This window comes from Felis catus, chromosome E1 (assembly GCF_018350175.1).
Source record: "Felis catus isolate Fca126 chromosome E1, F.catus_Fca126_mat1.0, whole genome shotgun sequence".
NCBI classification, from domain to species: Eukaryota; Metazoa; Chordata; class Mammalia; order Carnivora; family Felidae; genus Felis; species Felis catus.
In genome coordinates this window covers 17,393,079-17,416,844 of record NC_058381.1, presented here as the reverse complement: position 1 = coordinate 17,416,844, position 23,766 = coordinate 17,393,079, and the positions used below count along the sequence as shown (strand labels likewise).

General features: G+C 36.1%; 1 protein-coding gene across 2 annotated transcripts in view; it reads left to right on the top strand.

Annotated features, from left to right (window-relative positions):
- The window catches only part of TAOK1 (TAO kinase 1), a 144,882-nt gene that overhangs the window by 53,836 nt on the left and 67,280 nt on the right, over nucleotides 1–23,766 (top strand). For both annotated transcript variants that reach the window (XM_003996465.6, XM_045044975.1), the window contains exon 2: nucleotides 4,331–4,552. In XM_003996465.6, the coding sequence (XP_003996514.2) occupies nucleotides 4,421–4,552 (132 nt within the window). In that variant the 5' untranslated portion in view covers nucleotides 4,331–4,420. The remainder of the gene's footprint in view (nucleotides 1–4,330; nucleotides 4,553–23,766) is intronic.

The window sequence follows — 23,766 nt, the reverse complement described above, 5'->3', positions numbered from 1 at the left end:
AAGGAGACACAGAATCTAAAACTCCCTGTTCTTTTGATCAGAAAGACAGGTTTTTCTATGAGCATTTAGACCTGTGCATTGTACAGTTACTCATCACTGGGGCTACTCTTAAGTGGGGAAAGGAGAGAGGAGTTTAAAAAAATAACGGGAATTCCCCTTCATACTTTTTGGACCAACAGGGGCCCTGTTTTCCAATTTTTTCTGTTCAGAGAGAGGTTTTCTCACAGTTTTCTTTTCTTTTCTTTTCTTTTCTTTTCTTTTCTTTTCTTTTCTTTTCTTTCTTTCTTTCTTTTTTTTTTTTTTCTGTTGCTAGGGCAGTGCATTTCTCTGACTGAGGAGAGAAAAAAGAAAATGGCTTTCCCCCCTATAGTCTTTAGGTTACAGGATTTCCTTTTTCTGCTCCTTTGGGCAGAAAGAGGGGATTTCTTTAAGTTTCCTTGTCAGCACCCTCAACATAGTTCTGTAACTCATGCCATTCTTAAGTCAAAGCCAGGAGTTAAAGGAGGAAAATAGAATTAGGAAACTCATGGCTATTCCCATCATTCTTCACATTTTAACTTTTCTCCCCAGTAATTTTTATTACCTAAACTGTTTATGGAATGCTGATGTATATCCTCTGGTGAGTTAGCTACTTTCTCTGATATCTGTGTATTTAAGGAATATTAATTCTTAATTGTGTTTTCTCTGGATGTTTCAGTTTTTGTGTTTGACTCAATTTTTTTTGACATACAAAATTTTAAAATGTATTAGTCTTGGGGTACCTGGGTGACTTAGTCGGTTAAATGTCCGACTTTGGCTCAGGTCATGATCTCAGGGTTTGTGGGTTTGAGGCCCACGTCAGACTCTGTCCTGACAGCTCAGAACCTGTAGCCTGCTTCGGATTCTGTGTCTCCCTCTCTCTCTGCCCCTCGCCTGCTCACACTCTGTCTTTCTCTCTCTCTCAAAAATAAGTAAACATTTAAAAAAATGCATTAGTCTTTTGTGAATTAAAAAAAATGCTAATAGCCTTTTCGATGTTCTTCTGTTCAGAATATGTATTATTCTAGTTGTAAAAAATGTTCTATTTTATTTTTCTCTAATTTGAAGTACAATGTAAAGTAAAATTTCTTAAAATTATAAAAACAATTACTATAAAAATTCAGATAATATGGATGTCTAGATTAGCAAGTAATGTTTTTCTTCTTCTTCCTGTTTTTTTGGTTTTGTTTTTTTTTTTCTTCTAAATTTAAATTCAAGTTAGCATACAGTGTAGTCTTGGTTTCAGGAGTAGAACCCAGTGATGCGTCTCTTACATACCCACATACTCCCCCATACCCATCCCAGGTAACCATGGATCTATTACTTTAGACTAGTTTTGCCTATTTGAGAATGTATCAGGGGAATCATCAAGTATGTATTCTTTGTTTCTGGCTTCTTTTGCTGAGTGAGCATAATGCTTTTGATGCTCATCTGTATTGATTGCCACATGTATTGTTAGTTTATTCCTTTTTATTGCTGTGAATAGTATTTCATTGTGTGAATATACCACAATTCTATTCTACATTTATTTGTTGATAGACATTTGTATTATTTGCAGTTTTGGACTGTTGTGAATAAAGCTACTATGTACAAGTTTTTGTGTGCCTGTGTTTTCTTATCACTGAATAAATGACAGCTAGTTCAGGAATTGCTCCTTCATATAGTAAATACTTATTTTTCTTGATATGCATCTGCTAAACAGTTTTCCAAAATGGTTGTACTATTTTACACTCCCATGAGCACTGTAATGATTTCCAGTTCCTGACCTTGTACATTTATCATTTCTGATGTTTTCTAGAAGTACCTTTGGTATAGATTCCGTAGAGTGGTATTTTGTTTGAAATGGTCAGTGCATATGTTTTTGCTAGATTTTTCTCCATAAGGTTTATATTGTTTTTTTCCATTACCACTGCTAATGGATGAATGCATACATACTTCCCTTCTACCCCACCATCAACAGGTGGTCAATTTTTGCCTTTCTGATTACAAAATGAAATCTTAGTATAGTTTTAATTTGTCTTCTTTTACTTGGAGTGATTTTGAACATATTTTCATATATTTAATGGTTGTTTCCTTATTTTTTTTTTCTTCTGTGAATTACACATATCTGCTGGATTCTTTTCTATTTGCTGTTTTCAGAAACTTTTCAGATATTAAGTATATCAGATTGTTGTCTTTTTTTCTTTCCTTTTTTTTTTTTTTTTTTAATTTTTTTTTTCAACGTTTATTTATTTTTGGGACAGAGAGAGACAGAGCATGAACGGGGGAGGGGCAGAGAGAGAGGGAGACACAGAATTGGAAACAGGCTCCAGGCTCTGAGCCATCAGCCCAGAGCCCGACGCAGGGCTCGAACTCACGGACCGCGAGATCGTGACCTGGCTGAAGTCGGACGCTTAACCGACTGCGCCACCCAGGCGCCCCTCCTTTTTTTTTTTTTAACGTTTATTTATTTATTTTGAGAGAGAAAAAACGTGAGTGGGGAGGGGCACACACTGATGGTGTGGAGCCAGACACAGGGCTTGAATCCATGAACAGTGAGATCGTGACCTGAGTCCCAAGTCTGACGCTTAACCAACTGAGCTACGCAGGCACCTCTCCCCACTCCCGACACACACTTTTTTTTAAAAGCTCTTTACATATTAGGGATATTAACATTTGTAAACATAAGTTTCAAACTTTTTTCGAAGTTTATCTTTTGTCTTTTTGTTGAGGTGTGTCTTTTTCCATGGCTTCTCTTCCCAAGTTGTCTTTTTATATTGTTAAATATGTATTAGTCTTTGTCATTATTGTTTTGGATTTGGAACAGTTAGGAAAGTTTCCTCAGTTCCTGATTATGGAGGAACTTAACCTGTTTCCTTCTACTACTTGTATAGTTTCATTTTTTAAAATTGTACTTATTTTACGTAATCTCTACATACACCCAGTGTAGGGCTCAAACTCACAACTCCAAGATCAAGGGTCACATGCTCTTTCAACTGAGCCAGCCAGGTGCCCCAGTGTCATTTTTTATGTTTGTATTTCCCATATGTAATTGCCATATGTTGTATTTATGTTTGTATTGCCTGTGTGTGATTCTGTTTAGTTTGAAGAACAGGTGTTATTTTATTTTTTTTACCAAATAGTTACTGGAGTCTCCAAACATCACTTGTATATATCCGATTCCTTTTTTCCTCATTTACTTGGGATACCTCTATAGGCCAGTAATGTTTATGTAAGATATGTGATAGGGTTATAATTTTTATATATATTTTTTCTGAATGTGTTCTGTTTGCTCTGCATTTATTTTTTTATAATTGTATGCTAAATTCCAAGGTACACATACATTGGTTTGTTTCTTGACTATCTTTTATAAAAAAATTTTTTCAACATTTTTTTATTTATTTTTGGGACAGAGAGAGACAGAGCATGAACAGGGGAGGGGCAGAGAGAGAGGGAGAGGGAGACACAGAATCAGAAACAGGCTCCAGGCTCCGAGCCATCAGCCCAGAGCCCGACGCGGGGCTCGAACTCACGGACCGCGAGATCGTGACCTGGCTGAAGTCGGACGCTTAACCGAATGCGCCACCCAGGCGCCCCTTGACTATCTTTTAGATTATTAATTTGCTTGTCCTATTTTTAGTATTCTAATGATGCCATTGTTTTGCATTCTGTTTTGATATTTGGCAGAGGAAATGTCCCTCATTATTTCTGATTTCTCTGATTTCCCTGAGGGATGCTATCCTATGAAGTATGTTATTTTCATTGTACAGATTAGGAAAATGAGGGTACCCAAGTCCACAGTTTGTAAATAGTGTTGTCAGGATTCATGTCCAGGCAGTGGCAGTGTCATTCCAGAACCCAGAGGTTCTGAAGCCTCTCAGTCTTTAAATTTTTATTTAAAAAAGTCTATATTTTAAAAATATCTATATTATCTATAATCTGTATATGTCGGTACTCTGGTATAAAGGAACTGATAACAGAACACCAGGGAACTACTGGTTATCTGTAATATCTACTTATCTAATGATACAGATTTGATGAAGGCCATATTTTAATGTGAATCAGATTTATGAGGGAAACAGTTGTCTGTGTGAAATTCATTACTTTCTCCCATTGTGTTTTTCTTTGGAATGTCTGTATCAGAGTTGATTAAACACTGGTAAATGGTATCTTTTCAGATTTAGGAACTACTGTACTAGTAGACCACACCTCCATCTCAGTGAAATTCTAGGCCGCAGATAATTTTGTATATGCTGTCAGAAAATGATCTTGTAATTATTCTTAGTGGTATTTGCTTTTCCTGACTTTTTTTTCTCTTATTTCTCTTCAATAGTTTATGCCAGCGTGGCTTCATTCATACAGATGAACCAGGGATTGGGATAGCAGTATAAAATTAGGATCAGAGAACTGATTGCCCAGCAGGATGCCATCAACCAACCGAGCGGGCAGTCTGAAGGACCCTGAAATTGCAGAGCTCTTCTTCAAAGAAGACCCAGAGAAGCTCTTCACAGATCTCAGAGAAATTGGCCATGGAAGCTTTGGAGCAGTATATTTTGTAAGTGTTAAAGGCTTAATGTCAGTGACCAGCATTTACTTAATATCTAGTCCTGGCAGAGTAAAAAAATAATAATAATAATAATATAAAGAAACATAGGCAATAGTCCATTTTATAATCACTTACATAGATATATGTGTATAATATGAAAGTAGATAGTTTTATTTATTGAGCTTCTTGGATTATTAAAAAAATGGGAAACAATATTATTTTGCTTTAACTTACATGTTTAGCATTTTAGTACAGTGGTTTGAAGAGTCTAATGACTTGCATTACTACAGAATTAAATATTGCAGAAGAACTCTGATTTCTGTTAAGTCTCATACACAGTCAATTTTAGTGTTTTGGAAATCTAGGATTATTATTTGACAGAAGGATATGTACCAGTCTTTTCTTCTTGTGTGTATATGTGTGTGTGTTATGCTAAAATAACCATCAAATTTGCCATTTTAACCATTTTTAAGTGTACAATTTGTGGCGTTGATTACGTGCACAATGTTGTGCAACCATTACCATTATCTAATTTCAAAACTTTTTCATCACCCCAAGCAGAAACTATGTATTTATTAGCAGTAACTCCTTCCCCCTCTACCCAATCTCTAATCTACTTTTTGTTTATGAATTTGCCTATTTTAGATATTTCATATAAATGGAATCATGCAATATTTGTACTTTTGTGTATAGCTTGTATCACTTAGCATAATGTATAGCATAATCACTTTTCAGGTCAACCATGTTGTAGCATGTATCAGTACTTCATTCCTTTTTATAGATGAATAATATCCCATTGTATGTGCCATGGTTTGTTTGTCCATTCATCTGCTGATGGATACTAGATTGTGTCCATCTTCTGGCTATTGTGAATAAATGCTACGATGAACATTGGTGTACAAATATCTGTTTGAGTCAGTGTTTTCAAATTTGGGTGTGTACCTAAGAGTGAAAATACTGGATCACATGGTAATTTTATGTTTAACTTTTTGAGGACTGCCAAACTGCTCCATAGTGGCTGTACTGTTTCCATTCTCACCAGTAATTTACTGGAGTTCCAATTATTCCACATCCTCACAAATGCCTGTAATTTTTTGTTATTTTGATTATAGCCATCCTGCGAGGTGTGAAGTAGTATCTTGATGTTTTGGTTTGTATTTCTCTATTGACTAACAATGTTGAGCATCTTTTCATGTGCTTATTGGCCATTTGCATATCTTCGTTGGAGAAATGTCTATTCAAGTCCTTTGCCTCTTTTAAAATTTGGGTTGTCTCTTTGTTGTTGAGTTATAAGGGATCTTTATGTATTCTGAATATTAAGTCCTTGTCAGATACGTGATTTGCAAATATTTTCTCCCATTCTGTAGTTTGTCTTTTCACTTTCTTGATGATGACCTTTGATATACGAAAGTTTTAAATTTGGATGAAGTCCAATTGGTCTATTTTTTGTTATTGTTGCTTATACTTTTGGTGTCATGTCTCATTATCCATTGCCAAATCCAAGGTTGTGAATATTTACCCTTATGTTTTCTTCTGAGAGTTTTATGGTCTTAGCTCTTATATACAAGTCACCGATTCATTTTGAGTTGATTTTTGGATATATTGTGAGGTAGAGGTCCAACTTTACTCTTTTGTGTGTGGAAATCTAGTTGTTCAGTGTTCCAGTGCCCTCTATTGAAGAGACTGTTCTTTCTCTGTTGAATTGTCTTGACATCTTTGTGAAATCAATTGATCATATTGTATAGGTTTATTTCTGAACTCTCAGTTCTGTTCCTTTTGTCTATATATCTATCTTTATGCTAGTATCATACTGTTTTGATTACTGTATTGTCGTACTAAGTTTGAGATCAGGGACAACTTTATTATTCTTTTTAAGGATTGCTTTGGCTGTTTGGGGCCCCTTGCCATTCCATATGAATCTGAGGATTAGCTTTTCCATTTCTGCTGTTGAAATTTTGTTAGGGATTGTTTAAATTTGTTGATCATGCTTGATAGTATTGGCATCTGACCAGTATTGAGTCTTACTCCATGAATGCAGTATGTCTTTCTAAACATTTATTTAGGTCTTCTTTAATTTTGTTTAGCAATGTTTTGTAGTTTTCAGTATACAAGGGTTCTAATTCATTGCTTAAATTTAGTCATCAATATTTTATTCTTTTAGATGCTATCGTAAATGGAATTATTTTCTTGATTTCCTCTTGAATTTATTCATTGCTGGTATATGGGAACAGCTAATTTATGTGTGTTGGTTTTTACACTACAATTTTGCTAAATTTATTAGCTGTAGTATCTTTTATGTGGATACTGTGGACTTCTGTATATAAGATCATGTCACCTATAAACAAAGATAGTTTTACTCCTTTCCAATTTGGATGCCTTTTGTTTTTCTTATCTATTTGCTTTAATTGTAACTTTGATGGCAGTGATGAAATGAGCATCCTTGTTCCTTATCTTAGGGAGAAACTTTTCAGTTTTTCATAATTGAGGATGATGTTAGCTGTGGGATTTTCATAAATGCCCTTTATCATATTGAGGAAGTTTTTTCTGTTTCTAATTTTTTGAGTGGTTTTTGTTTGTTTGTTTTGTTTTTCATGAAAGGCTGTTGCATTCTGTTATATACCTTTTGGATGTCAGTTAAGGTGATCATAATGGTTTTTCTCCTTCATTCTGTTAATGGAGTATATTGCATTACTGATTTTGTTACATTGAACCACTCTTGCATTTCTGGGATAAATCCCGCTTTGTCATGGTTTATAATCATTACATCTCTATTCATAAGGGACACTGTAATTTGTGTGTGTGTGTGTGTGTGTGTGTGTGTGTGTGTGTGATTTTCTTGGTGTGGTGTTGGTATCAGGCTAATACTGGCTTCATAGAGTCAGTTAGGAAGTGTTCTTTTTTAGTTTTTGGAAGAGTTAGTGAAGAATTGGTATTAATTCTTCTTTAAATGTTCGGTAGAATTCACCAGTGAAGGCTTCTGGTTCTGGACTTTGTTTTTGATTACTTATTCAGTGTTTACTTGTTATAGGTCTGTTAATATTTTCTTTCTTTCTTTCTTTTTTTAGTGTTTTTTAAATTTATTTTGAGAGAGAGAGAAAAATAGCATGAGCAGGGGGAAGGGCAGAGAGAGAGGGGGAGAGAGAGAATCCCAGGCAGGCTCCATGCTGCCAGCACACAGCTTGTTGTGGGGCTCAAACCCATGAACCATGAGATAATAACCTGAGTCAAAATCAAAAGTCCAGTGTTTAACTGAATGAGCCACCCAGGTGCTCCCATCTTTTGATGTTTTCCCTTAAGTTACTTTTATTTGTGGGTTCTAGGAATTTGTTTCATCTCGGTTGTCTAATTTATTGGTATACAGTTGAAAATAGTATGCTCATATGACCCTTTTTATTTCTGTAGGTTGTTTGTAATAGTCCTGTTCTTTTCCTGGTTTTAGTTATTTGGCTTTTCTCTCTTTTCTTTTTTATTGGTATAAGCTCAGTCTGTTTTCTCCTGAATTTTAACTATAATTCTATTTTGAGATTTTCAATAAAAAGACTCTTTGTAAACCTTCCTTGTTCATAGAAAGATGTATCATATCACCTTTAACACTGAAAAAAGAAAAGTGTACAGAAACCATTACTTACAACTATTTTCCCTTCAGATAACCCACTGATATTATTTCATTTACATCTGTTCAGCCTTTCAAGAATGTACATATATCTAGGATTACTGTTACCTCAATTTAGCCAGGACTTTTCCAGTTCCAGTGGTGAAAGTCCCATGTCCTAGAAACCCCATAGCCCAGGTCAGATGAGATGATTATTCATCCTACATATATCTGTACCACATAATATTTATAACCTGAGCCACCCAGGCACCCTGCCATTTAATTTTTAAAATTAAAGTGTATAGTTTGTTTCATAAAATTTTGCAGTACTGCTTATTTTTCTTATGAATAAGTGTACATGTATAACAATGGCTATATCACATTTTGTCATGTATCTATTTGATATATCATAATTCACTTTATCATTCCACATAATTAGATATTAAGGTTTTCAACCATGCCTGGTTTTTTTGCTGTTAAAAATAATGCTGTAATGAACATCATTATGTTTCCTCTTAATGGACATGTTTGCCAGTTTGGAGGGAAAAAGAAGGAGAATAAAGCAATGTGAATAGCCTAGAAAATAAAAAGAATATTCGGAGACTATTGAAGGGATCCCTGAATTACCAATTTTTTAAAGTTTATTTATTTATTTTAGGAGGGGAGGGGCAGAGAGAGAAGGAGAGACAATCCTAAACAGGAACTGGGCTATCAGTGCAGAGTCGGATACAGGGCTCCTGAACCGTGAGATCGTTACCTGAGCCAAAAGCAGGAGTTGGGCACTTAACCAACTGAGCCACTCAGGTGCCCCAAATTGTCAGTTATTAAAAAACTATGACACAGGGGTGCCTGGGTAGCTCAGTTGGTTAAGCGTCTGATTTCAGCTCCTGTCATGATCTTGTGGTCAGTGAGTTTGAGCCCCGTGTTGGTCTCTGTGCTGACAGCTCAGAGCCTGGAGTCTGCTTCAGAATCTGTCTCCCTCTCTCTCTGCCCCTCCCCTGCTCTTGCTCTCTCTCTCTCTCTCTCAAAAATGGATAAACATTAATTTTTTTAAAAAACAACTATTTTTCTAAAGCAGTTATAGTTAGGTTCACAACAAAATTGAAAGGAAGGTACAGAGAGATCTCATAAATTCTTATCCCTTGTACATGCATAGCCTCCCCCATTATCACAATCCTCCACAGAATACGACTGATGAACCTGCACTGACATAATCACCATAGTTTACATTAGGGTTCATCCTTGTACATTCCATGGGTTTAGTGTAATGTATAATTGACAAATTCCCATCATCATACAGAGTATTTTCACTGCCTTGAAAAAAACCTCAATGCAGCTTTTTGGGTTTGTTTTTTTTTTAATTTTTATTTATTTTTTGAGAGAGAGAGAGTGAGAGTAGGGGAGGGGCAGAGAGAGAGGGAGACAGAATCGGAAGCAGGCTCCAGGCTCTGAGTTGTTAGCACAGAGCCTGATGCAGGGTTTGAGCTCACAAACCTGTAGGATCATAACCTGAGCCAAAGTCAGATGCTTAACTGACTGAGCCACCCAGGTGCCCGTGTGGATATGTTTTTAAACTCCTTTGAGTAAATACCAGGGAGTACCATTACTGGATTGTATGGTAAACTATACTTAATTTTGTAAGAAACGACCAAACTATCTTCCAAAGGGGCTGTACCTTTTTCCATTCCCACTAGCAATGAATGAGAGTTCTTTTTGCTCCACATTGTCAGCAGTACCAAAGGGTACTGTTAGTGTTCTACATTTTGGCCATTCTAATTGTATTTAATAGTATCTTATTGTTTTAATTTCTATTTCCCTGATATTGTGAACCATCTTTATATCAGCCTATTTGCCATCTGTATATTTTCTTTGGTAAAGTGTTAGGGTGTTTGGCCCATTTTAAAATCAGGCTGTTATTGTTGAATTTTAAGAGCCCATTGGGTCCAAAGCTTTGCTTTATTGGGAAAATTTTATTACTGATTCAATCTAGTTACTACTTACAGTAAGTAATAAGTAATAGTATTCAAATTTTCTATTTTTTCATTATATAGTCTTGGTAGGTTTGGTATTTTTAGGAATTTGCCCTTGTCATCTAATTTGTTGGCATATAGTTTTTCATACTACACTTATAATCCTGTTTGTTTCTGTAGAATCAGTAGTACTGTCCCCTTTTTAATTTCTGATTTTAGTAATTTAGTAATCTTTTCTCCTTAGTCCACCTAGCTAAAGGTTTGTCGATTTTGTTGTCTTTTTGAAGAACCAACTTTCGATTTCATTGATTTTCTATATTGTTTTTGTGTTCGCTGTTTGATCTCTGCCTTAATCTTTATTATTTCCTTCCTTCTGCTAACTTTGGGTTTAGTTCTTCTTTTTCTAGTTCCTTAAGTTGTAAAGTTAGGTTGTTAATTTGAGATTTTTTTTTCCTTCTTTATTATTTTTTTAATGTGTTTATAGCTATAAATTTCCTCCTGAGCTCTTCTTTTACTTGGTCCCATAAGTTTTGATCTGCTGTATTTTTGTTTTCATTCAACTCTAGGTATTTCTAATTTTCATTGTGATTTCTCCTTTGATCTGTTGGTTGTTTAGAAGTATATTGTTTATAATTAACACAACTTTGTGAATATTCTAGTTTTCCTTTTTTGTTACTGATATCTAACTTTATCCTGTTGATCAGAGAAGATTCTTTGTATGATACCTATCTTTTTAAATTTATTGAGTTGATTTGTGGCCTAACATATGGTCTATCCTGGCAAATGTCCCATGTACCATTGAGAAGAATGTATATTCTGTTGTTGGGTAGAGTGTTCTTTATATGTTTATTAATTCTAATTGGTTAATTGTATTAAGTTCTCTGTTTCCTTGCTCATCTTCTGTCTGGTTGTTCTCACCATTATTATGAGTGGGGTATTAAAGTCTCCAGCTATTGTAGAACTGTTAATATCTCTCTTCAATTCTGTCAATCTTTGCTTCATTCATTTTAATGATCTGCCGTTAGGTATTACATTTATAATTGTTAAATCTTCTTGCTGTATTGAACCTTTATTAACATATAATATCTTTGTCTCTTGTAACTTTTTTTGACCTAAAGTCTTTTGATTTACAAGTCTTTTTGTGGACCCAGTGTTTCATTTCTTTTAAGTAAATACCTTGGATGGAACTGTTGGATCATGGGGCAGGTATATGTTTAGTTTTATGACCAGTTGTCAGACTTCTTCATTAAGAAGTAGAAATTTTATACTTTCATCAACAGTATATGAAAATTCTCTTTTCTTCATATCCTTTCCAACATTAGGTGTTGACAGTCATTTTAATTTGAGTCATTCTGGTAGATGTGTAATAGTATTTCAGTAAGGGTTTAACATACATTTCCCTGATGATTGGTACTTTTTCATAGATTTAAAGGCCATTCACATATCTTTGGGAAGTTTTTATTCAAGTGTTTTGCCCATTTAAAAAAAATGGGATGTTTTTCTTTTTGTTGAGTTGTAAGTTCTTTGTACATACTGGATACTTACCCGTATTATGTATTTGTGAATATTTTCTCCCGGAACTGGAAAATTACATATATTGTGCTGTTTGTTGGGTATAATGATCTATGCATGTCAAGTTGATAACATGCATTGATTATGTTCTTCAGATCTTTTGCATCCTTTCTGATTTCATTTGTTTTGGTGTGCATGTTCTGTCAGTAACTCAAAGATGTATACTGATTGTGAATTTATCTGCTTTTCCTTTTAGCTCTCTCTTGTTTTACTTTATGCATTTCTAAGCTGAATTACTAAGAATATACAAATTTTGGATTGTATCTTCTTGAATTGTCCCATTATCATTACAAAATTTCACTGTTTATCTTTCATAGTATTTCTTTAAAATCTACTTTGGGGTGTGCTTCCGTGGCTCATTCAGTTACGCTTATGACTCCTGATTTTGGCTCACGGTTTGTGGGATTGAATCCCGCTCCCGTGATGACCCCTTGGAGCCTGCTTCAGACTCAGACTCTCTCTCTCTCCCCCTCTTTTCTCTGTCCCTCTCACAGATATGCACACACCCTCTCGCTCTCAAAATAAACAAACATTAAAAACAAATCTACTTTGATGTTAATCAGACATCTTTCTTTGGCTAATGCTTGCATGGTATTTCTTTTTCCATCCCTTTTTTAAAAAAATTTTATTTATTTATTTTGAGAGAGAGAGTTCATGTGTGATCAAGAGAGGGAGGGAGAGAGAATCCCATGCAGACTCTGCACAGTAAGTGCAGAGCCCCATATGGGCTTGAACCCATGAACTGCGAGAGCATGACCCGAGCCAAAACCAAGAGTCGTACACTCGACCAGCTGAACCATCCAGGCATGCCTCCATCCTTTTTCATTTATTATTTCTGGAACCTTATATCTAAAGTGTTTCTTGTTTTTGTTGTCTTTTTTCCCCCAAATTTCTTTCCCACCTTTATTGTGATATGATATGATATATATATGTTATCATATATATATTGTGATATGATATCATGATATATCATATAATAAAATATATTTATATGACATTGTGTAAGTTTAAGGTGTACGGTGTGTTGATTTGATACATTTATATATTACAAAATGATAACCACTATATCATCAGCTAATACCTCCTTCCTGTCACATAATTAACATTTCCTTTTTGTAGTGAGAACATTTAAGATCTACTCTGTTAGCAACTTCCAAGTATATAATATAGTATTATTAGCTATAACCATCATGCTGTACATTAAATTCCCAGAACTTGATAACCTTATAACTGGAAGTTTGTACCCTTTGACCGGTATCTCCCCATTTTCCCCACCTCCCAATCCCTGGTAATCACTATTCTAGTCTTTTTCTGAGGTTTTATTTAGATTCCATATATAAGCAATAATATATAGTATTTGCCTCTTTTCTTTTCCTTTTAAGTTTATTTAAGCAATTTCTACACTCATCGTGGGGCTTGAACTTATGACCCTAAGATCAAGAGTCGCTCGCTCTTCCAACTGAGCCCATCAGGAGCCCTGTATTTGTCCTTTTCTATCTGATTTATTTCACTTAGCATAATGCCCTCAAGTTTCATCCAAGTTGTTGCAAATGGAAAGATTTCCTTCTTCCTCATGGGTAAATTAATATTCCATTGTATTTCTGTGTATGTGTGTGTACATCATATTTCTATCCATTCATCCTTTGGCAAACACTTTAAGATATGATTGTTTCCATATCTTGACTATTGTGAATAATACTGTGGAGGCATCTGGGTGACTCAGTTGGTTAAGTGTCCTACTCTCAATCTCAGCTCAGGTCTTGACCTCAAGGTTGTGAGTTCAAGCCCTGCACTAGTCTCCACGCTGGATGTGGAGCCTACTTATGGTGATGATGATGATGATGATGATGATGATGATGATGATGATAATGTTGCAGTGAACATAGGGTGCACGTATCTTTTCAAGATCCTGAATTCAGTTCTTTTATATATGTACCCAGAAATGGCATTGCTGGATCATACAGACATTCTATTTTCAATTTTTTGAGGACTCTCCATTTGTTTTCCTTAGTGGTTGTACCAATTTACATTCCCACCAGCAGTGCACAGAGTTCCTTTTTCTGCATACCCTTGCCAACACTTGTTATCACTTTTTAATTAGAGCCATTCTGACAGGTATGAAGTGTTATCTCATTGTAGTTTTGATTTGAATTTTCCTGATGATTAGTGATATTGAGTACCTTTTCATTTACCTATTGTCTTTTTTGGAAAAATGTCTATTCAGGTACTCTTCATTTTTTAATCGGGTTATTTTTAGCTAAAACTTGTTAAATGTTTTGGATATTAACCCCTTATCAGATACATGATTTACAAATATTTTCTTCCATTTCATAGATTGCCTTTTCATTTTGTTGATTGTTTTGCTGTGCAGAGCTTTTTAATTTGATTTAGTCCCACTTACTTATTTTTGCATTTGTTGCTTGCACTTGGGTGTCCTATCCAGAAAATTTCTGCCAAGAGCAAAGCAAGATTTTTCTCTATTTCATCTTAGTTTTAATTGAGGTGTTTTGCCCACTTATATTTGATGCAGTTACTATTTATAGTTGGGCATAAATCTGGTTTTTTTTTTTTCTTATATGATCTCTATTTATCCTATCTGTTCTTTTGATATTCTTTGTTCTTGCCATCTTTTTTTTTTTTTTTTTTTAAGTGAGCTCCATGCCCAGTGTGGGGCTTAAACTCATGACCTCAAGATCAAGAGTCACATGTTCTATTGACTGAGCCAACCAGGCACTCCTGTTCTTGTCATCTTTTTAATTAGTGAAGAGTTTATTGTTGCTGTTATTGTTTTAAATATAGGTTTTACTCAGGCATGGGGAGGCCAACAGATCAGGTAAGAATGGCCACTGGAAAGGTGGTTTGTTATACTGAATAAATCCAAGTGAGAGGGGCATGCCACGCCAAAGTGGGGCACATGGGGAAGTGTTGGTGTCAGTGAGGAGGCAGAAGAAGCAAGGGAAAAACATGGGCAGGAGAATTATTGTGGTTTCTATGGGAAGAAGCAAGTGAGGCAAGGTAAGCAAGTTTAAGATTATCTAGGGTTTTATTTTGTTTTGTTTAAGATTTTATTTTTAAGTACTGGGGCTTGAATTTACAACCAAAAGATCAAGAGTCACATGCTCTGTTTATGAGTTAGCCAGGAACCCATAGGATTACTCAGTTTATACGTTTTCACTAGGCTCTGGGATACAGGAGTTATCCCTAATTGTCTAGTGTTTGGCCCTGTGGTAATTAAAGCAGAGAATAGGGAACCTAGACTGTGAGGTTGTTGGAGGTAAGGGCTCTGGATTAGTGATTTGTATGTGAAAGATGTGCTTGTTTGCTGTCTCTGTGAATTAGCTAACTCTGGGAGTGGCAGTCCCTTCGTGTTAGCAAGGCCCCAGACAACAGAACTTCAAATTACAGCAAATAAAAAGACATGAATATACATTTTCCCCACCATGGAAAGATACATATATGTATATGTGTGTGTATATGTATATATCTATATCTATATATAAATTTTCCCTTATAATAACATTTTGGTCATGCATTCTTTTATTATTTTAATTGTCACCCCAGTATAATTCTTATTATAGTTAACTTAGCACTTTTGCCACTATACAATGTGAAAACTTTATACTATTTCAGCTGTTTCGTGTTCTTTGTGCAATTTTTCCAAAATGTCCATTTGATTCTTTTTATTTATTGATTGATTTAAAAATTTTTCTTTAAATGTTTATTTATGGAGAGAGAGAAAAGAGTGTGAGCAGGTGAGGAGCAGAGAGGGCAGGAGGCACAGAATCTGAAGCAAGCTCTAGGCTCTGAGCTGTCAGCACAGAACCTGACACGGGGCTTGAACCCATGAACCGTGAGATCATGACCTGAGCCAAAGTCATATGCTTAACTGACTGAGTCACCCAGGTGCCCCTGATTCTTTTTTTGTTTTAAGATTTTATTTATTTTTAAGTAATTTCTACACCAAACCTGAGGCTCGAACTCAATAGCCCCAAGATCAAGAGTTGCATGCTCTACCAACTGAGCCAGTCAGGTGCCCTTTGATTCTCTTGTGTGTGTGTGTTTTAGTTTTTTTTAATGTTTATTTACTTTTATTTTTAAGAAAGAGAGGGAGGGGGAGACACAGAATCCGAAGCAGGCTCCAGGCTATGAGCTGTCAGCACAGAACCTGATGTGGGGCTCAAACCCACAAACTATGAGATCATGACCTGAGCCAACCAGGCGCCCCTTTTGTGTATGTTTAATCTCTGTCTGATAATCCCAGTATTTGAGTCCTCATTGGGTCTGTTTATAGTTTCTTTTGCTCTTCAGTATTTGATCTACTTTTATCAGGCTTTATAATCTTTGATTGGTCACTCTATATCATAGAGGACAATTTATAGATATTTTGGGTGATGTTATTTTTCTTCAAAGACAGTTGCATTTTCTTTTTTTTTTTTAATTTTTTTAAATATTTATTTTTGAGAGAGAGAGAGAGAGACAAAGCACGAGCTGGGGAGGGGCAGAGAGAGAGAGAGAGAGAGAGAGAGAGAGAGAGAGAGAGAGAGAGAGAATCCAAAGCAGGCTCCAGGTTCTAAGCTGTCAGCACGGAGCCTGATGAGGGGCTTGAACTCAGAGTCTGTGAGTTCATGACCTGAGCTGAAGTCAGACACTTAACTGACTGAGCCACCTAGGTGTTCCCAGTTGGATTTTCTTTTGGCCAGCTAATGGTATATTGGTGAATCACCTTGAGGTTTGGTTTTAGGCTTTGTTAAGACTAGTTGGTATCAGTTTTGCCTTTGTTACTAGGCCTGATTCTTACTCTTAAAGCAAGGCCCTTTCTGGGATTCCAACTGAATGTTTGGGTGTTTATCAAGGCTCAGTCATTTTGGTGGGGTTTGAATTCCAATCTCCATCTCTCCAGCACTTCTTGTGTTTTGACAGCTTTGCTGATTAGTCTTCCAGCTGCTATTTTCTGCTGGGTTTCTGGGAGCCTTATGCAGCTATGTGCTTAGAAATTGATTATTTACTTGAGGATAATTTGCAGATTTTTGATAATTTGCTGCTGCTTTTCAGCTTTGTTTTCTGAGATGATGCTTTGTAAAGTCTTGCATTTTGGAAACTCTTATTCTCTGGCCTCTGTCTCCTCACCTTAGCTTTCTTCTTGGACTGTGTTTTCCTGTACCACGTGTTCAGGGATGAAGCTGGAGTAAATTTACATCTCACTTTGTATTTTATTCTTCTCGCAAGCATTCTAATTCTCGTCTCTAAAGCCTTGCCTGCATTTGTTGCTCTTTAACAGTTTCATACAATTGCTTTGCATATACTTCCTGTTTTTATGGTTGTTTGAGCAAGAAGTAGTAGTGAGATTTTCCTAGGTTAAATTTTGATATTATTTGTACTTGTTTGGGCTTTTCATATATCATTCTGTAAATATATGTGTTTTTGGAGCAATTGGTGTTTCATTGTTAATAATGAAAAGTATAGAATTTCCGTAGATTTTCTCTTTTCTTTAGACCTGCCCATATGATCTATCCATTGGGGGAAGTAATGTTATTATCCTTTTCTTACATTAAAGGGACTGAGTTAAATCACATATTAGCAAAATGTCAACGATTTAAAAATTTTAAATCTATAAAATTGTATTACCCCAATCCATAACTTGTCAGTAGTCCTTGTTGAAGCAAGTGAAGCAAGTAGGTTTTGAATTAAGGTTGCAGTCGGGACTTGAGGATGTATCAGAGGAAGGTAAAAAGGAAAGGCAAGCAAAGGCTTTTGAAGACAGCCCCCTACCCTGTACTCACAAATGTAGGCTAGGGGCACCTGGGTGGCTCAGTAGGTTAAGCGTCCAACATCGACTCAGCTCATGATCTCAGGGTCTTGAGTTTGAGCCCCACATTGGGTTCTCTGCTGTCAGCACAGTCCACTTCAGATTCTCTGTTGTCCCCCCACCCCCACCCCACCGCCCCTACCCTGCTCACGTTTTCTCTCTCTCTCTCTCTCTCTCTCTCTCTCTCTCTCTCTCAAAAATAAACACTAAAGAAATGTAGGCTTTAGGGGCGCCTGGGTGGCGCAGTCGGTTAAGCGTCCGACTTCAGCCAGGTCACGATCTCGCGGTCCGTGAGTTCGAGCCCTGCGTCAGGCTCTGGGCTGATGGCTCGGAGCCTGGAGCCTGTTTCCGATTCTGTGTCTCCCTCTCTCTCTGCCCCTCCCCCGTTCATGCTCTGTCTCTCTCTGTCCCAAAAATAAATAAAAATGTTGAAAAAAAAATTTAAGAAATGTAGGCTTTATTCTGAAGTTTTGAGGGAACCACTGAAGTGCAAGAGAAATATTGCATTTCCATTTGGTATAAAAAGTGTGGAGGAAAGTGTGGAGGAAAGATTGGCATTGTCAAAGATCAAAGAAGAGAAGCTTTTGTAGTAATGAAGCTTTTATAATAATTTATGAAATACTGAGAGCTTAAACTAGATAGTGGCACTGAGGGTAGAGAGGTGAATACACTTTTTTTTTAATTAAGTAAGCTCTACACCCAATGTGGGACTTGAACTCATGACCCTGAGATCAAGAGTTGCCTGCCCTACTGACTGAGCCAGGCAGGTGCCCCATGAATACATATTTTTGAACTCAAGTTTAAATTGATAGAATAAGAGAACTTGTTTTCTGATAAGAGGGTACACATTGTAGTGCTTCACCCATGGAAAAGAATTTTGTGTGTGTATGGGGGTGATTCTCTAGTGCTTAGACTTCCTTATGCAATAGTTTTTGGGGTTGTCCTAAGCAGGCTAGAACATTTCAGAGAGCTGTGTTTGGGAGAGAAAGTTGCATAGTTCCCAAAGTAAGGATCTCATGGGACCAACTAAAGCAAATTGGTTTAAGCTGGATATCAGGAGCTGGCTTAGAAGAGACCCAGTTAAACACAATATGTGATCAGAGATTGGAAAATAATTCCTATAGAGGACATTACTAAGATAGTTGGTGAAATTTGAGTATGGACTATATATGCACTAGATAATAGTATTCTATCAATACTAAATTTTCTAAATTTGATAATGTATTGGGGTTATTCAAGAGAATGTTTTTGTTCTCAGGAGATATATGAAGAAGTACTTTGGAACCAAGGGTGAGAATATGTACTCTCAAATCCTTTTCAATGATAAGTAATGACAATATGGTGATAATATGTATTTTAGAAAGTTTCAAACCAAATGTGGAAAAGTGTTAACTAAGGATTAATCTATAGTAGTGTCTGGGAAACGATAGCCCATGGGCCAAATAAATCCAGCCTATGAACCACTTTTGCTCAACTTCCAAGTTAAGAATGGTTTTTACAGGGACTCCTGGCTGGCTCAGTCAGTAGAGCATGCCACATTTGATTTTGGGGTTATAAAGTTCGAGCCCCATGTTGGATGTAGAGATTACTTAAAAAAAAGGAAGAAGATGCAACAGAAAAAGGATAATATATGTATTTGGCTCAGAAAGCCTAAAATACTAATACTAATATTTCTTTATAGAAAATGTGTGCTGACTTCTGACTTATTGGAAGGCATAACAAAGGTTCACTGACCTATACTAACTTTACTGTGTGTCTGAGGGAGGGAAACCAGAAAAATGCTGTTTTAGGAAGTCAGGAAACCTGGGTTCAGATTAGGACCACCCATCAGGAAATGCATGCGTACATGCATGAAAGCCTCAAGGAGTCAAGGGCAACTACTCATATCAGGTGTTTTTTCTTTCTTTTCTTTTCTTTCTTTCTTTCTTTCTTTCTTTCTTTCTTTCTTTCTTTCTTTCTTTCTTTCTTTCTTTCTTTCTTTCTTTCTTTCTTTCCTTTTTATTTGTTTTGAGAGAGAAAGAGGGTGAGTGGGGCATGGGTAGAAAAAGAGGGAAAGCAAGAATCCCAAGCAGGCTCTGTACAGTCAGCACGGAGCACGATGGCAGGGCTCCATCCCATGAACCATGAGATCATGACCTGAGCCGAGATCAAGTTTGATGCTTAACGGGACTGAGCCATCCAGTGGCCCCAAAGCAGGTGTTTTCTGTTAAATGTCTTGATGTATGGGAAACATGTACCAGGTAAATGAGCAAAGTTTGAATATAGCCCAGAATTGAATATTTTTGCCACAGTTACATTTCTAGGTTACTAACGTTCATATTTCGTGGTATCAAATAAACCTGTGTATGTGTATATGTAGCATGTGTGTGTACGCATGAATGCATGCTTTGGTTTTTGTTTCCTGTCACTCCTACCCCATGACAGAGCTTAATGTGTGGTGTCTATCTATAGGGTATATAGAGGAAGGACCCTCTCATCAAATTTTTTTTAGATGACTAAAAGTACTTTGTATAATATTTCTGAATTTTCATTAATTGACCATAAGGATCACCTTAAGTTTAAATATACTCTGATTGAGCCAGCTGTGCTAGCTGTCTCATCAGGCAGGTTAATCAAGGGCTGGTATCTTAAGTATTTGAAACCAAGCCAAAGAGTCAGATGTCCAAAAGGACTATCTCTGCATTGCCAGGAAGATAAAAATGTCTCGGGCACCTGCATGGCTCAGTCAGTTAAGCATCCAACCTGAGACAGATCTCAGGTGATGATCTCACAGTTCTTGAGTTTGAGCCCTGAATCAGGCTCTCTGCTGTCAGCAAAGAGTCCACTTGGGATCCTCTCTCCCCCTTTCTCTCTGCCCCTCCCCTGCTCACACTTTCTCTCTCTCTGTCTCTCTCAAAAATAAACATTTAAAAAATATTTTCTCTTTTAGTTTCCAGTATCTTAAATATAAACAGCATGATGTCAGTAGATGGGCTACATTGCACTGGCTTAGGAGCCAACTAACTTGCCAACAAATAGGGCAGACCATGTATGATTCTAGCAAATTCATTTATTTATTTTTTAAGTATTTTCTTTGTTTTAAAAAATGAGATGTAATGTTTACCTCTTTTTTCTAGTGTAAGGTTTTGTGAATATATATTCTTTTAGGAGCTTGGCAAGTTTTATATTTTCAGTGGCTATAGCAAATTGTTTAATGTTAATGAAAGATATAAATATACAAAAAAGATATAGAAAGACTATTTACACTTGGTGGTGATTTCAGATCATTGTTAATTGGTTCATTAAAATGGCTCCCAAGTGGATCTTCACAGTTTTATGGCTTCAAACAAAATGATTAGTTGTATATATTTTTTGTTGTATATATATTATATATACATATATATGTATATATATATTAGTTGTATATATATTATATATACATATATTTGTGTATATATATATTAGTTGTATATATATATATATATTAGTTGTATATCTTTTTTTCCTACTTTTTTTTTTTTCTCTCTCTACAGCATTATCTTGTCTTTAGGCCTATAACCAGTTTTGTCTTTACATTTATTCTCAGGCAGTGAGAATAGATGACATGAAGTATTGTACTCTTCTTTTTAATTTTTTTTTTTAACATTTATTTATTATTGAGAGACAGACACAGAGTGTGAGCAGGGGAGGGGACAGAGAGAGGGAGAGACACAGAATCCAAAGCAGGCTCTGGGCTCTGAGCTGTCAGTACAGAGCCTGACGTGGGGCTTGAACTCACAAACTGTGAGATCATGACCTAAACCGAAATCAGTTGCCCAACCAACTGAGCCACCCAGGCGCCCCAGTATTGTACTCTTTAATTACTTACAGTTCATTTATTTCTGTTCTACATAGCATTTGGTTATGTGTATATACAAACACTTAAAACTTTTCTATTATTTTCTTTTTTTTTTTTTTAATGTTTGTTTGTTTTGAGAGAGATAGAGGGAAGGAAGGAGGGAAGGAGAGAGAATCCCAAGCAGGCTCCTTGCTATCAGTGCAGAGCCTAGTGGGAGGGGAGGGGCTCAATCTCAAGAACTGTGAGTTCATGACCTGAGCCAAAATCAAGAGTTGGACACTTAACCAACTGAGCCACTCAGGTGTTCCTCTATTGTTATCTTATTCTCTACAAGAAGAATATCCCATCTTCTTTTCAGTTTATTTGTTAATATTAATCACTTCAAGGAAAATGTAGAAATTATGTACTCCTCCCTATATCCTTTTTGTAGGGGCACCTGGGTGGCTCAGTTGGTTAAGCGTCCAACTTTGGCTCAGGTCATGATCTCATAGTTTGTGAGTTCAAGCCCCACGTCGGGTTCTGTGCTGACAGCTCAGAGCCTGGATCCTGCTTCAGATTCTGTGTTTCCTTCTCTCTCTGCTGCTCCCCGACTTGTGCTCTGTCTCTCAAAAATAAACAAATGTAAAAATATATATATATATATGTGTATATATGTATATTTATATAATATATATTTTACATACATAATGTATATAAATATATATTTATATATACAAAAAATATGTGTGTGTGTGTGTGTGTATATATATATATATATATATATTTTTTTTTTTTTTTTTTTTTTTTTTTTTTTTTGAGAGAGAAAAACCCAAGCAGGCTCTGAGCTGTCAGCGCAGAGCCCAATGCAGGGCTCGATCTCACGAACCAGGAAGTCATGACCTGAGCTGAAATCAAGAATCAGGCACTTAACCAACTGAGTCACCCAAATGCACCAAGTAATCTCTATACCCCATGTGGTGCTCAAACTCACCACCCCAAGATCAAGAGTTGTACAATCCACCAACTAAGCCCACCAGGCACCCCACATTTGCATGCATTATAAATCTAGAATTCAGTGTTAACAATTTTTGCTTTAGTCCTATATATTTTAAAGAATCTAAGAGAAAAAATAGTTTTAAAATTTATCCACATATTTACCGTGTTACATACAACATGATTATTTACTTTGGAAATTCCCAGTTTACAAAAGGATGCCCGGAATTAATAGGTGGGTTTAGCAAAGTTGCAGGATACAAGCTCAATATACGAAAACCTATTGTATTCCTGTATGTCTGCAGTGAACAACTGGAACTTGTTTTATTCTAGAAGTACTGTCTGTAATACCCAGAAAATGAAATAACTTCAGTTTAAATTCAACAAAAAATGGACAAGATTTGTATTCTGAAAACCATAAAACATTGAAAAAATTCCAAGGAAACCTAAATAACTGAAGAGATATACTGTGTTGATAGATTGGAAGACTAAATAATGTTATGCTGTCAGCTGTTTCCAGATTGATGTATAGATTCCATGCATTCCCAATAAAAATCCCAGCAGGCTTTTAAAATAGATATTGACAAGCATATTCTAAAATTTGGGGGAAAGCAAAGGAACTAGAATAGCCAAAGCAATTCTGAAAAAGTGAATAAGTTCAAGAACTCAAACCATCTGGTTTCAAAAACCTACAGTAATCAAGATAATATGATATTGTTGAAAGGATAAATTCATAAACAAAACCTAGAGTCCAGACATAGACCCATACAAATGTAGTGAACAGATTCCTGGCAAGGGTGCAATGGCAGATCAATGAAGAAAGGATAGATTTTTCAACAAATAGTGCCAGAGCAATTGGACATGCATGTGCATAAAAATAAACTTTGAGGGACACCTGGCTGACTCAATTGGTGGAGCATGCGACTCTTGATCCCAGGATTGTGAGTTTCAGTCCCATGATGGGTGTAGAGATTACTTAAAAATAAAATCTAGGGGTGCCTGAGTGGCTCAGTCAGTTAAGCGTCCAACTTTGGCTCAGGTCATGATCTCACAGTTTTGGGGCTCTGCTTGGACATAGAGCCTGCTTCAGATCCTCTCCACCACCACCCCCAAGCTCTCGCGTCTGTGCTCTCTCTCTCAAAAATAAGTAAACATTAAAATAATGACAAAATCTTAAAAGAAAAAGAAAAATAAACTTCGACTTACACCTTACATAAAAATTAATGCAAAATGGATTGTATTGCTACATTTAAAGCCTATGAAGCTTCTTAGAATAAAATATAGGAGAAAGTTAACACAAAAAGCATTATCCATCCAAACAGATAAAACTTATAAATTGAGCTTTATCAAAATTAAAAACTTTCAGTTTTTGAAAGATGCTTTTAAGAGATGAAAAGGAAAGCCACAGACTGTCAGAAAGTGTTTTCATGTTACATATATGACAAAGGATTAGTATCCAGAACAAACAGAGAAGACAACTTAATAAAGGTTGTT